The sequence below is a fragment of the Geospiza fortis genome, unplaced genomic scaffold (assembly GCF_000277835.1).
Source record: "Geospiza fortis unplaced genomic scaffold, GeoFor_1.0 scaffold40, whole genome shotgun sequence".
NCBI lineage: Eukaryota > Metazoa > Chordata > Aves > Passeriformes > Thraupidae > Geospiza > Geospiza fortis.
The window spans coordinates 28447010-28463351 of NW_005054297.1; the positions used below are offsets into that span (position 1 = coordinate 28447010).

General features: G+C 36.2%; 1 protein-coding gene across 1 annotated transcript in view; it reads right to left on the minus strand.

Moving 5' to 3' along the window:
• Positions 1 to 6764: 6764 nt before the first annotated feature.
• The window catches only part of GUCY1A1 (guanylate cyclase 1 soluble subunit alpha 1), a 12919-nt gene continuing 3341 nt past the window's right edge, over positions 6765 to 16342 (minus strand). The window contains exons 3-8 of the mRNA XM_005415583.3: positions 15061 to 15119; positions 13562 to 14271; positions 11632 to 12117; positions 10970 to 11113; positions 8981 to 9135; positions 6765 to 7816 (exon numbers count right to left, since the gene is read on the minus strand). Of these exons, the coding sequence (XP_005415640.1) occupies positions 7615 to 7816; positions 8981 to 9135; positions 10970 to 11113; positions 11632 to 12117; positions 13562 to 14271; positions 15061 to 15119 (1756 nt within the window). The 3' untranslated portion in view covers positions 6765 to 7614. The remainder of the gene's footprint in view (positions 7817 to 8980; positions 9136 to 10969; positions 11114 to 11631; positions 12118 to 13561; positions 14272 to 15060; positions 15120 to 16342) is intronic.

The window sequence follows — 16342 nt, forward strand, 5'->3', positions numbered from 1 at the left end:
CGAGGGCCGCGCGGGGGCCGCTGCCCGTGCCGCGCCCGGAGCTGGGGCTCAGCCCGGGGTCAGCTCGGTCCTGCTCGTACCCATCCTGCTCGTACCCATCCTGCTCGCAGTGCTTGCCTGGGAACCTGTAGGGCAGTTCCCTGTGCAGCGGCTGCCTTCGCAAGAATGCTTCAGTTGTTTCTTGTACCCATGCAACCACTTAGTTTTTAGGGAGAAAAATGTCCCCAAAAAAGGGAAGAATCTGAGTGACAAAGTGATCCAAGACATTTCTGCTCCTGTGCATTCATTTCTCAAAGGCAGTGAAGTTAAAAGCATAATACTGAGTGCTTTCAGTAATGGATTTTTGGTGTGATTTTGAGTCCTTCCAGGTGTCAGTGTGAATAAATACAGCAGTGTATCATTAACTGACTGAACATGGATTCTTAGACAGTTCTCTGGGTAAAGTATGACCCTTTCAACAGGAGGTTTTGAGCAGAGACAATATGGCAAGGCCAGTTTGGAAATAACACGCTCTCTCATATGTTATCATATACAAGGAATAAAAAAAGATAATACGGCACCATACAGTTTAAAGCCCTTTGTACGATCAAAAGACCTGGCCCCAGTGTGTGAAATAAAAAAATCTAAGGAGACCACTAACTTTTTAAAACTTGCTTAAGAAGAATCAAAACATACTAAAAATATAATAAGTTTATGTAGCAGGACGTGGGAATGAGTACCTAGTGGACTACCAGTGTAAGTAGCTCTTGGGCAGAAACCTTGCTACATGAAGCCATAAACACTAGTCAGACTAGTTAGATGGATTCTAAATGTAGGTAAAATTACAGAAGTTCAGAACTTAGAAAAATAGTGCAAAATAAGTTTAACATTTGAATTTTTCATGCAGTTCTTGAAAAAAACTTGAAGCATTGATGTTGGATATTCCATGTAAATAAGTTTAAAAATGGCGCCATGTAAAATCTTTTGAAATTTTAACTACTGCCTGGTGAACTTTTGAATCTGTGTTATTAGCTTTTAAAAGTTCTAGTAAGTGAGGACATGAATGGATGGGCATTAGAAATTTGGCAAAATCATCTCAGTAGGCATTCCAAGAACAGCAGAAGCAAATTCTAGTTTTAGGTCATGTAGGCATATTAATAAATTCTGCTTAACACAGTCCAAATCTACTGGGAAAACCAATTTTAGTTTTTTTAAAAGAATGACCAAGAACAAAAGCTTCAGTATAACCAGTTAAAATCATACAAGTAATATGCTTATTTTGAAGGGAGAAGGAAAATATTTAGCTAAATTAACCAAATTATTCCAAACTACTGGTTGAATATCTCTGTGCAGAAAACCAAACAAAAACTGAAGAGATGCAAATCACTAAAAATCTCTTCAATTTCCAGGAAACTGGCGACAGAGATAACGTAATAAATCATACTGCTGGAACCAGACCAAAGGCTGTGCTTTGCTGTAGTTAAAGAGGGGTTGTCACCAGTTAACTAAGATTTGAACATGTCAGGTTACTATCTACTTTTTACTTTTTGGTAGGAAGTAAATTTTGGGAAAATGGGAAAATTCCTCCTACCATACAAATGTTGTAGTTACATATTTGTGTGCCTGCTGCTGGTAATGACAAGACAACACCTGGGACTTTTGCCCTCCAGTGTGGTTAGTCTTCTCCCTCAAGCACTTATAAAACAGTTTTGAGGATACAAATGTCAAGGAATTCCTGGCAGCACGTCCCAGGCAGGAAACAAGTTGACTGTATGGAGAATAGGTGTAAAAAACATTCTTCATAGGTTTCAAGAGAATCCACTCTGTATATGGGGTAAGCCCTCATGCTCATGAAGTATTAGAGAGATTATATGAAAATATTTTTGGTTATGGTTTTCAGGAGGTGGATTATCTGGTGATTTTCTGTACCTGAGTGACACTTTTTTGAAAGCACTGACATCTACAAGGGTCAAAATTGCCTTAGATAAATATGAAATTGCCTTTCTTCTGATTTGGTTCAGGCTTGGTAGGTTGCATTTGCAGGCTGTTCTTGTGATTAACCCATTATAATACAAATGGAAGTTCTAGCCAAGGTGAGATTTCTAAAATGTGAAGTGAAAATGCCATGGTCAGAGTAAAAGCAGGCAGTGATTGATTTAGTTTTCTGAAACAGGCGTCTCCTTTTGAAAGTTTGGAAGATGCTGAATTGAAGAATTCAACCGAGTGATTTGCTGAGAAGGACAAGCCTCCATTCCAGATACCTGCTCACTCAAGACTGTCTGGAAGTCTTAGGCAAGAAGATTTGCTTTCATCTGAAGGAGAGGCTCAATGTCAATAAGATAAATGTCAAACTAAGCTGTTAATACTGAGATGTGTTTCCAAGGCCAAATCATGTCAGTATCAGGACTGTTATGCCACATGCATTAGGCACATCACACAAACATTTGGACTGTATCTGAGGCACTTCCATAAAGCCTGCAGCTTATTCCACTATAGCACATAATCAAATTCCCATTTAGTGACCCTCATACACTAGATACATGTTATACATATTTTATTTTAACATGTTTCTTCCTGATTTGAGATGCTGACTTCATCTGGCAATTCTTGGTGAGATTCATGAAAGCAAAAAGTAGCATAAGATCCTTTTATGCTGTGTGAAAGGGCAGCTGCTGAGACAGTAATATTCAGCTCAATGTGGTTTGTGTTAATGCACAAGCACTATAAAACAAAGGAAGTATTTTAATAAGTTGCATTTTTTACTTTGGACTTTGCTTTTACAGTTTGTTACTGAAGTCCTGAATAAAAAGACTGCCTTATATGGTATTACTGGATTCCACTTACTGAAGATGGAGTTACTCTACTGATATGGACTGGACTATAGGTATTTTCTAGTTATGGTCTGAGACTTGACATTTGGAATTGTCATAACAATACTTCTCAGGTGCAGAAACACCCTCTTAAGTTCACTTCAGGAAGATTCATTATTTCTACTATACCACTATACAGTGTTCTCCTATACCATTACATTAGTTTTTCAGTCCTGGTATTGACAAGCTATGATGAAGCAGCCCTAAATATTCCCATGCTGTTCTGTAATGCAGTAACATGTGTACATTTGAGAACCAGAGAGCTCCACTGCATCCTCCTGTTAGAGGAATGTAATCTTACCCAGGCAGAGCGAACTAATAATATGTTCAAATTTTCCCCAACATCATCTGCAACCAGTGGAAAGATTTCTGTTCATTCTCATGTGCTTGTAGTGCAAAGCCCCTGGGAATGCCTTTGTCCTTGATACTTCTTTGGCAGGTTTTGTTTGGGCTGAAAAATCAGAAGAGTGGAAATGTTTCTGTTTCTATGTCTGAATCCAGCTCTTTTCACATCCTTGGGATGCTACTGCATGTATTCTCTCAGTTATTTCCCACTGTGTGCTGCTGTGTGTGCAGGATATGCATTTGCCATAGTGGCACAAAAAATTGTAATTTTGTACTGCTCAAAAAATGAGAAGCAATTTTAGCACAGATCTTCAAAGGCCATCTTATAACGAGGCTGCAAAGCAATGTACTCATTTACATTTCTATTAAGAAACCACTGGCTTGACTTTGCTTTCAGCATCAAAAGTCTGTCAAAGCAGATGAGACGCACTTTATAAGGTTGTTTACTTCATTTCAGATTCTTTCACAGTTTATTATTTCTTTGACTGGCTTTCCAGATTATGTTCCACCCTAACTGCATATTTAACATTCAGATGCTACTGCTTGTGCTCTGGAGAGTATGTGTCTCTAAACTGTTGCATGTGGACATAGCAAAGGTTCCAGAATCATCTATTATCTTTCTTCTTTGTGTTGCAATATCAGACCAATGGTCAGTAACCTAAGAGAGTAGCTTTTCCTTTCCCTCCATGCTCTGCAGAAAAGGACTACCAGTGAATCTTATATGCAAATAGGATTGGAAAATTTAAAATAAAACCAAAACCAAGCAAACCTTATATCTGATCATTTTCTTCCTATGCAGTTGTAAGCAGCCACACAATCAGAGGTGGTTTTAGAAGTCTCAAAAGACTGTTATGGCACACACCTTGCAGACTCTAGAGGCAGAAAAGCAAGTCCTAGCTCTCATTTCAGAAAGTTGTATTTGGTTTCTGCCAAGCTGACTTAAGATAAACTGGAGCAGAGCTTTGAAAGCAACTCAGTACCTTGTACACTCTATGGCAAACAGCCACAAAAGTCTTTGCTGTTGCAGGAAGCAAATCTCCCACCAGTTTTGCAGAACAATGGGCAGGCATTAAAAAAAATGTTAGCAGATGGAGTGGACTGTAGGTTGTAGGATGGGTGGGGTTTGAAAAAGGGTCCCCTTGCCAAGATTCAAGAGCAATTCCCTTAATTCTGATGGCCTTTGATTGGAAATACTGTTTTTACCCCCTGCACTATTAATTGCAGCTGTTTCTGGAAAGATTGCAAAAGAAAATGATGGGAGAAATAAACTGGGTTTGGGGGAGGTCTGAATTCTGCTTTCACAAGTTTTCCCAGGAAGAAGTAGATCTGTTCCAGGGGCTCAATTATCAGTGCACTTCACTGTTCTGTCAGTTTCCGTGACTCCCTTTGCTCTGGTTTTGCACAGTAGTTCAGAGAGAAGGAAAGCATCAGCTCCACACTAATTGCACTTCCTCTGACACCAGCAATGCAAATTTTTTCTGACATCCCCCTGAAATCTTATCAGGTCATGCCTGAATGAAATAAAATTAATAGAATTCTTTTGGTATAGGTTTCACTTTAGCTATGTCAGTGTTAAAATTCAAAGGACCCACTTTTTATTTCAAGGGCCATTTACACTTTTTTGGAAAAGAGACTGCAGTGATAAAAATGTATCTTCCATCACATAGTGTGTGAACAGGAATCAGCCACACAGAATCTTCATGAACTAATAAAATAAAATTTCACACATAACAAAACTGTTTCTGGATATAATACTAAGGTATTTTTATATTCATATAAATAGAATTGCATAGTCTCTGAAAATTTTCACAATATCATACACTATACTACAGAAGAGATCAACTTAAAAACAGCCCTATTATTTTCTTCCCAAACGTCCCAGTATTGTGTCAGCTAAATTGCCTTCCTTCTGTTTATCTCAACAACTTGCTTATTAGCTTTCTGATTCCCATTTTTCAATTTAAATGAAATGATTAGTTAAAAGGTGAAAGGAATATTTTAGATCTAAGTGAAAAGATCAATTAAAATATTTGTCCCTTATTAAATACATATTTATTCAGCAAAAGAATTTAAACAGAGGAACAGTTTCAGTGAGACCTAAATTCTTAAATTATGTTTAGAGCTAAATGGACTTATGAGGGATTTATTGTAGAACAGGTCTGAACATGAGCACATTTTAAAGCACTTTCATGAATCTGTGTCTTAAATATGTGCCTAAATCCTATTTACTTCACTGAGACTCAAGCATGTTGCTTTCTGTGTACACTAAAGCACCTCAGCAGAATTCTGCCTGGAAGGCTGTCACCTAAAGAAGGTTATCATGAACTGCCATGATGAACATCCTATCTGATGACAGATTTATATGGGATTTGGCTTTGAGCATGGCCCTCATCCAGTCAGCAACAGTTGTCTTCTAGGAACAAAAGGAAATTCCCTCCTAAACGTACTACCCATTCGGTCTGAGAAATAAATCCTTTTTATTTAAAAGTCTATTTATTTCTTAACCGGGATAGATAGATTCATACTGACCTCAGTAATTTCTGGTTTAATAACATAAGCCTACTGAACTGTCAGGAGTCAAACACTACCCCATTTTCTATATCTAGGAGTACCCACACAGGACTGCTAGTAACCTCTGGGTATTTCTCTCAATAGAACAGAACCATCTGACCCATATAATATTGGAAAGATCAGTCTCCAAGATTTGCATAGTTCTTGTTTCCTTGAAACACTGCGGTCTGAAGTGTTACAAATACATGTGCCTGTATATATGTATATATATGTGTATATATATATATGTATAGATATGTGTGTGTGTATATGTGTATATATATATATACACACATACACACATATATATATATATGTATATTCTTTATATGCATATTCTTCAATTCTAGTCTCTTCAGAGGTCTTTTCTCAAGATTTTGATGCCACATGTATGAGTTTCTACCAAAAACTAGTAGGATTAAATGGTTTATTGAGCTTCAGAATGTACCAGTCAAGATCAGAAAATGAACAAAATAGCACCTTAGTCTAATAAAATTGCTCCCTGTAAATACTAAGAGACCAAAATCTGATTTAGTGGTTTGAAGAGACATTTATGGCTTGATATGCCAAACCCCAGGAGCTGAAGAGGTCAGAATAATAATACCTCATAGAAAGGGGAGTAGTAGTATGTGCATAAGTGGTGCAGTTCTCCAGCCTGTAGTTGAGATCAAACCATATAGCACAGAGGAATTTCTGGGCAGATGGATCTGCTAGTCAGAGGCGGAATCCTAAACTCAGAACTCTTAACTAACTCTATTCTGCCAGTTCCACAAGCAAAGCCTTTAGAATTCTCCACTCATATTCCATCAGCCGCAACAGAAAAGTTTGTACTGTAGTAGTACTAATCTTTGTAAATGTGTTCAGATGTTTAAAAGCATCTCTTTTCACCTGAAAATTCCCCTGGCAACTTCGGAGTGAGCATGCGATGGGCGTTTCCATAGCACCTCACACCCACATTGCATCCTCAAATAAGGATCAGAGATTTAAGCTTCCATCCCATACAGTCTGACTGGAATTCCATTTCTAAGCAAACATTCCAAAGCATATTTTATTACACTTCTGTTAAAACATTTCAAATATAATTGACAACAAAAAGAAAACATTTATTGCTGTAATACATAATAACAAGTGGATATTATTATTTTTAAGTACTTCAAAAACTCTAAGAACTAAAATAGTTTGATGATTACAGAGATGTTAGTATGTGATTATACAGTATTGTAATCTATATTCATTTTATACACAAAATAAAGTTCATGAAACAGTAAGCAGCAACTCTGCTATGCTATGTGTATTAGCTACAATTATCAGCCTGATCCAGAAAATGCTGAGCACCCTCATACTTTGACCAGCCAGTGTGAGAAGATGGTCAGCAGCCTTCTAGGATGGGGCCCAAATGATGCTCTGGAAGGAGTATGTGATGGCAGTGACAATATTTTAATGGACATTTTCTTATGGAATCTCTAAGAAAATACATTTTCATAGTCATTGATAAGCACCAGCTCACAACACTGCATGTGGCTGCATCACTTGCACATTACATTTCCTGACAAACTGCATGTACAATACATCTAGAATTCTCAGTATAGAGAGAACTATAGCACTTACAAATTACCACAGGGAAAATACAGTTTATAGTAGCATTTCCAACAGTGACATTGCAACATTACTTTAGCGATTATGTTCCTTATGCAAAGGAGAAATAAAAAGTAGTCAGTGACATACTTCCTGAAATTTTAATACTGGCTTTCAGGTGTTAACAATCTAAAGTGCTTTCATGTTTCATACAGTTTTAAAAATTTTCAATTTGTACCAAAAAAAAAAATCCAAATATTTATAAATTTATTCTATACATTTGTGAATGTACAATTTAGTCTATTCCTGTTTCCTCACCAAAAAAATTGGCATTGCCATCTCCCAAGTCTCTCTTTTGAAACCAAGTCTGTGAGTTTGTTCCTTGAATATAAGCATCCAGAAAATAGCAAATTCCAGGGATATCACTTGGAAAATTTGGTGGAAGCTCCTCTCTTGAGCGCGGTGTGAACACAAAACCTGGGTATTCCTTTAACAACCTAAAACAAAATTGGATCTCAATTAAAAATCAATCAGTCAGTAAGAAGTGCAGATATTCAATAATTCTTCATGTATGGCAGGGAGAATCCAATTTAATTTTTATAGTTATTTACTGGAAATATAAAAAATAATGTTTACATGGTAACCTCAATAACTATTAACTTGTGCATCAGTGCAAATAACAGTTTGTCCTCTTTTTTTGTCTTGTCAATGTTTTGCATGTAGGTACTATGTTTGTTGTAAATATTTTCAAAAATTAATTAATCCGAAAGCTAGGTCACATCCATCCACACATCAAATGCATCATAATTAGTATTTCAAAGAAGGGAATACTGTGAAGCTTGTTAATTAAACTATTCAGACCCTCTTATCAATTCTAATATTATTTGCTTTTTCACAGGTTGAAACAGAGACTGCTAATCTGTAGGGATAAATTTTGGTTAACTCGTACCAAAGCTTTCAAACAATTACTGCAATATAAGGGAGTTGTGCATGGTGCCAAAATGTTATCCACGTGTCTTTAGAATTAGTGAATGAATCAAAATTTAAAAAAATACAGCAAACAAAAAGGAGGTTAACTCCTTGTTCACTCAGAAAAAAAACCCAAAAAAACTCCACAACAATAGTTTACCAATTAATCAGCTTGCCTACTTTTTAGGGGTATGATTCAAAATGATTTTCCATATGAGTGGAATGGAAAAACAATCACTGTCAGCCAGCACTGCTTATGTTGACAGACACAAGCACTGGTGATGCTATTGCTATCTCTGTGTTTTCAGAGTGCATGATCAAAAGGGTTACTTTCTCTGTGCTCTAATACCTGTGCTACTTTTTTCTAAATCACCTATCCAAAATCATCTAAAGCTTGGCACCATCTATGTCACATAACACATGCTGCAGGGGATGTCAGGAAGGATCCTGTGCCAAATTCTCTGTCTGATGCTGGATGCAGAACCTTGCCACAAGGCATTATCAGATACGTGGCAGTGGGTACATCTGAGTAGGAACAACAGTCCAGGCTACAGTAAGGGTAGCAGAGCTTCCTCAAAAAGTAATAATAATTTATAATTTTGCTTATTTTACCCAGCCAAAAAAAACAACAGGAAGATAACAGACTACTACAGTAACTACTGCAGGTGGACATTTTACATACTGCACTGTACCTGTAAGTTGTTGGGCTGACATTTATTTTTCTAGGTATACTGCAAGACTCAAACTTATTGGCAAGGGTCACATTATTTCCAAAAAGGCAGTAACGAGGCATTTTAACCCCAACAACTCCAGCAAAGACGGATCCAGAATGAAGGCCAATACGCATCTTTAAACAAAAGAAAGAAAACAGCACTATTAGGTAAAATAGAATTGGTAAAGTTAATTTTATAAATTGTTCTTCATTAAAAGAAAAAAAAAGAATGAGCTACTAAAATAAACAGGGTTAGCAGAGACTCCTTAAAATAGCTGTACTCTGGTCATTACTGATCATGGAGAAGGAACTAGCTGAAGTTTATCTTGTGCTGCATTTTTAGTCAATAATCCTACCATATCAAAATGTGACTGTGAACTGCTGTGAACTTAGCTCATACTCAGATTTTTGACTCTTAGCTGCTGCTGTTTTTTATGGTTCTTTTTGGTAGGTTTTTTTTTGAGCTGTGTTCTTTTTCTCATGTGCATTATACATATGTAGAGGTGTTTCTTCAGAACAGGATTCTGACTAAATAATGGCATGATGCCAGGAACCTTGTATGTCTACTCTGCATACTCCTCTTTACATATCAAGAGAGTATCATACCAGTACAAAGAAGCTGCAGTTTCTAACTTTGAGTGTAAAAGCAGAAAAACCTGCAACAAAACCAAAATCCACCCACATTGTAAAGATGGCTGAAATATGTTCATCAAAATGCAAGTCTGATTGAAAATATGCCATTTGCAGTCATACCTTTGTTTCTTGGCAATTGATATGTAAAATGACAGTAGATTGTGTGACAAATTTATTGCTTTGCACAACAGACAATGTTTTCATGAAGCATTTAATTAAAATTGATGCATGCTTTCATAAAAAATAGTTTCCTTCTAAGAAGCTTCTGTTAGGTACTTATACAACATTACACCTTATCCTTATTTTAAAATAGCTTAAAAAATGTAGTAGTAGCATTTGCATGTAAATTATACACCTGTTATAATATTGCCAGGATGTTTCCAGATTTTTTAAGTGTAACTTAATTTGATACTGCAAAATACAAAAAGAACAATATTTATTTATAACACAATACTGCTGTTCTGTGTGATAAATGTGGAGCATATAATCCTCTTAATAACCATTTTCTTTTTCTTGGAATACAAATATTCCTTAATCTAAAATTAAAAAAAAAACCAAAAACCCGAACCACTAAGCTTTCCGGAGGAACAATGAACAGATAAATGTTAAAAATTAGCAAATGAAAGACATAATGAACTGAGACACCTCTATTACAAATAACAGGATGCCATTCCAGGCCATTTGAACTACATTGAAGGTCTACCTCATTTTTCATGCACACAGACCTTTCTTTTTCTTTCTCAGTAAGAGATAATCCTATATGAAAATTTCAGTACATGTATAAGTTCTCACTGAAAGGAAGCCATAAATATAATTACCACTGAATTTAACAGTTGCTTTGACAGCATTAAAACCATTATCTTATGGTGGTTCAGTATCTGACTGTGAAACAAGAACAGCAATGGAATTCTCCAAAGCTGTGGATTACTACAATCAGAACGTCTTTGGGCATTCATATTCATAGCTTCTGCGTCAAAAGACCTGGAGTCTAATTTGGAAAGAGGATTAGTCATTTCCTTAGAAAAGAGACTATTCCATGCCACTGACAGTTTTATTGCTACTGAGACAAGAACTGCAGCATGTCAGATTGCACCTATTCACTTCACTGCATTTGTCTTTTGGGTTGATTTTCAGATCTCTATTTCACCTTTACCACTCCACAAAACTCTCATCCACAAATCTAAAAAGGTCAGCTTCTCCAGCCACAGTCACTTGATTCCCCAAATTCTCTAAGTTAACACAATTATGTGAAATTTCCTTGAGACAAAATCCCAGAAAGCAACTAAACAAACAAAAGAGCTCAGTTTACCAAATATAATACAATAAAATATATGACCTTGATAGGCTCTCCATGAGGAGACACCACCTCATCTGACAGTTCCATCATCTTCAGGGCCATCAGTGCTATTTGAACAGCATGTGTTTCACTTTCTTTGTGCAAGCCTCCAGCAACACAGTAGGCATCTCCAATAGTTTCAACCTAAAACAGGCATATTTGTTCCTTACACTTAGACTGTTTGATAAATATAAAAGAACTGCCTAACTTCAGTAAGAATTGTAGCTAAATATAATTCTTGACTAAGTCTTAGTTTTCCTGCAAAATTATTTAAGTACTGGACAAATCTTGCAGTATCATGCAAAAGGAAAAATTGCACAACTTTTATTTATTGCTGGGCATAATTCTAAAATAGTTTTCCTTTTTCATTTACAGTCAGGCACCCCCAGCTACATTAAACTCCTGTTTACTGCAGTCACAGCACTATCATTGAAATTAATTTTTAAAATTAACTGTTAAATTTTTGAGGTTTCTTTCTTGGCTGAATGAACAGCTGTTTGTGTTCACTGTTTTTATTTGTTTGTTTTGTGATTTATTTTGTCTTTCATTTGAAAAAAGGTTTATAGCCAAATAATTTTTAGACCTCTATTATCTTCTGTCCCACTTATTCTTAATTTCCTTTCCTGTCCCAGAATCCCAAAGAAAAGCAATGAATTGTGTACCTTGTAGACATCTAGCTCTCCACATTGGTAATCAAAGCGAGTATAAAGCTCATTAAGCATGGTGATAACCTGCATAGGTGAGCACTGGGAACAGATGGCAGTGAATCCAACAATGTCAGAAAAAAGCATTGTGACATTATTAAATTTCTTGGCTTGTACAACTTGTCCCTGCCACAGCTGCTGAGCAACCTCTCCAGGAAAAATTGAAAACAGAAGATCTACAGTCTTCTTCTTCTCCTCTTCAAGTGCTTGATGGGCCTGCTCAAGGGTTGCTTTTAGCTTTCCTAACCTCTTCTTCAGTCCATCCTGAGCTCTGGCCTGCTCTCCTATCAGAACAACATCTCTTAAAGCATTGTGAATGGGAATATCAGAGAGGTACAATCCACGTCCTGTAAAATCTTCTAGTCTGTCCACACAGGGAGATCCCAAGAATAGAATGGCACTGGATTCAAAAATATAAATCATTTGGCCTTTAAGATCCATTACCTGAAACAGTTAAAGAAACAAGAATTCAGGCAAAACATGCATGGCAATGGTCTAGAAGCAAGAAATTTTAGAGAAAATACATTTTGCTAAAATGTAACAAAATCAAGACTGGTCCATAGTTCTTACATTTTCATTTAGTTGCTTAGAGAAAACACGGGGTGCTGAATCACAGAGCCATCAAGTAAGTTCATTTTTATTCAGTCCTCTGGTACAAGAGGACTCCAATATAAGGATAAACACCTAATTATGTATGAGCATCAGTTTATCTTAGGGAGAACAGAAAACCAAAAAGAATAATTTTGTGTATTATCAGCAATTGATAAAATGTGTTACTACTGTGGCCTCTGAATTTCTACTAATAACTAGTTCATGCACCACTTTCTCCATAAGATAAAGTGAGAAAATATGCTTCAGTTTTATCACAGGATGTTCAGTACTCACTGAAATTTAAAATTAAAGGCAGAAATGGCAGGAATATGCAATTTTAATAGTCTATAAAAAGAAAAATATTTTCTGTGAAGTGTTTTTACGTCCCTTCTGTAGTCACTTGTGTAAGGTGGTGCAGAGCTTAGCTTAACACAGCTCTGACAGACCACTTTTTTTAATAAAATCTGTTCCCTACTAATAGACATTTAAATATGCAAGTACATGCAGAATCAAAGCCAACTCTACTACACCTTGTAACCATTCTAGTGCAGAAATGGATCTGAGATGAAGTAGCTACAGCTTTTAATAGTAGCTACATTAGTAACTGGGTAAAACTTCTTAACTGTTCCTCACTGAAGTTTTTGGAGTTCTGAGTCTGAGCTGGTAATTCATCCCAGAGTGTCTCAGGTGTATACAGGCTGGAATTCAGCTGGGACCAGGAACAAATAAAAACAGTCATTGAATACAAGATGTTTTTTACTGTCCCAGGTTATTTGTCACAGACCCAGCTTCAGCAGAGATAGTTGTAATCCCATCAGGTGAAACTAAGTGGAACCTTTGGTGATTGTATCTGATGAAAACATCAGAGTATCAAAGATTCCAAAACACCAAAGGCTGAATGAGCACAGAAAACATCTGTTTATTTTCCCCAAACCTACAGCTGTTCCCAAATGACTCAGGGGCACTTTGTTAAAGTTTTTCCTGCCACTGTCTTTGTGTTGAAGATGCCCTTACTCTCAGCAGCATGGCATATCACTGGCTTTATCTCAGTATTTCAAATTATTGAAATAAATCAAATTTACAGTCAGATTTTACTTCTGTATAAGTCCTAAAGCAGAGGTTTGACTGAACATTGGCTTCAGAATTTGAATTACTTTTGACTACCCTAATTAAATCATTATTACACAGTTGTATCAGACGTAGAAAATGCAAAATGCACCATGTTTTGTGGCTATTTTAACTCCATCTGATGAAAACAAATTATTTGTAGAAGTAATGGTGATAAAAAGCCTCTTACCATGGATGGTTTCATGTCAGTATTATCCCATCTTCTAACTCGTACAGTGAACTGCATATTTAGCATGGTCATTATTGCACTAAAAGTGCAGCTTACTTTGGGGGTAAGAATTTCAAAATACTCTTCAAAATTTGGCTTAGCTTGAAATTCTCTCCTGGTCAAAAGTCTTCTTATCCCATTTCCAATTTGAAGAACTGACATATCCTTGTCAAACATAAAATGAAATGGGAAAGTCTTACAGAACACAGAGGCAGGAATCACAAGTGAAGACTGTGGTTTACATGGAGATAAGGAAGGTTTTGCACTTTTGACTTGTATAGAATACAGCAAATAAGGCTGATTAGCAAACTCAGTGCAGTCATTATGGAAACAAGGAGGCATGAGCATCACTTCCACCTCAGTTTCATACAAAATATGAGCTGCTGCTTTAATGATACCAGGTAGAATAAGACTTGTGATTTTCTTAGGAAAGAAATAATAAACATTTAAGAAGTCCTGATCTTTCTCCAGGCATAATATGGAGGCATCTTCAAGTCTGTCCTTTTTTCCTGCTTCTTGGCTGTGGCTACTCTGCTTCAGCAGAGTAGTGAAACTATTCAAGAAGTCCTTAAGGGTGCCTCCAATAACCCCTAATATGTGTTCATCCTCTTCATAGCATATTTTGAATAGCTCTTCACCAAGAGATTCCCGTAGAGACTCCACGGGAACACCTGCACAGAACCACATTTTAGTCAGAGCTGCACTCATCATTCTGAATCACAGGCTAACCTCCACATTTTTTTCCAAAACAAACAGTCAATATCCTTCCCTGATACGGCATTTGCACCTGAAGGCACTCTCATTTAGGAGTCCTGAAATAGGGGGACAACTGGTTGTGGTTTAGAAAGATCCAAGATTCAGTGTTCTTTGTAGAGATGTAGACAAAATGGATGCAAGTTTTGGCACAAGATTTAACTCAACTCCCTTAATTTGATCTAAAGGAGTAAAATAAGAAGTTTAAAAACTAACATACAAATAAAATAGGATCTGCAGATATAAGTACTGTGTGTAATCCAGTACATTAAATAACCCTGGGAATATTCTGGAGCACTGAGGCCAACTGGCACTGAACGGAACGGCTCACATCATTGCTAGTAAATTTGTTTTACCCAGATAGTTGAATGCAAACTGACTGTTGGAAATATTCCATTTCTCCAACTGTTACTGGGAATCCTTTGAAAAAGTATTGTCTCTCACAGACCAGCTGTGTGCCTGGACCAGTTGAACAGTTTAAGTGTACAGAAGACCATATTTCAGTTCCAGGAAATGTTAATTTACTATTACAGATGTAGCCAGAGTTGCATATTACAAATTACAGAGTTCTCTTCTGACACACAACAGTCCTCAGAATATGAAGTAACATATTAGTAACAAGACTAATTTATGTAAAATATATTCTATATATATATATAATAGATACTATATTTATTTATATATATTACTAAACAAGCTTAAATTACCTGCTGCATTAGCATGATCACTGATTATTTTTTCAAAATCTTCTCTATCACCAGTTTTTCTGCAAAGATCATAAAAATATAATAAAACCCCTAAATTATCAAGATAAATGTGGTAAAGACAGTAAGTACAGAAGTTACCTTGTCTTTAAAGTGTATAGACCCAGTTCTGCTGATCAAATAAGAAGTTTTTAATTAATTCAAAAGGAGGTCTTGGTAGGATCTGAGATTATCCTATGCATTTCTAGTAAATTAAAAGTTTTGTGGTCTGAGCTCAAATTATGGATTTCAGTCAAATGCTATTGCCTGTCATTGTAACAGTCCTGGTTTTTTGTTTGGTTTGTGTTTTTTTCTTGAAGCCAAAACTAAATTTCCTAACACATTGTAAAATATAATTGGCATTTATATTCAAGTATTTTTTGGAATTACAGTGTATTTAATTCAAAAGATGTCAGAACATATTTCTGCTTTGAGAGGAAAAACAAATAACAACTATTAACTCCAAAATTACTTGTTCATTGGTAGTAATGCAGACATTTGACACAAAACTGCAGCCTCTGAGTTCTCTGAGGACAATAAATGTCAAACTGAATGTTTGACTCCAAGTTATGAGAAAGACTTATAGCTTAGATTAATCTTCATATAAGCAATAAACTCCTGATACATGCCTTCTGAATTTCTTCACTTGGAATATCATAGGTATTTTTATAGGCAAAAGCAACACAGACATTTAGATTTGTTTTACATTGGCATTATTGCCTCCTTCAGAATATCACAGTAATTTTTTCTTTTCAACTGATACTCCAGGGAAGCAACACATAATTAAAGAATGGGAAAACATTCATAGCAACAAGCCAGTCAGCAATTGCAAAGCACATCTGACCCGCTATCTTTGGTTCAGTCAATGTATGTAAAGTGCTTTAAAAATATCAAGTATAATTTAAAAGATACACTGCAATTATCTATTCTTATCATGGTGAGCAACAGTGTAGTTTCCAACTTGATTATTTTTCTTCACTTCAGAAAGCAGATTTAAACTGATGGGCTTATTTTTTCAGATGCATTCAATAAACTGAATCCTCAGTGTATCATGAGATGCGAAGAAATTCTAACTCCCTACAAGGCTCAAATGATTAATATTGGATTAGTACTCAGAAATGCTGAAAATTGACTTGAGTTCCTCAGAAACAGAAACCAGAAGCCAAGTGAGCTCAGGAAAACATCCAAGTCAGTATCTGTAGTGCAGGAGTGTTCACTGTATCAGAAACCAAATTTTTTTGTATAA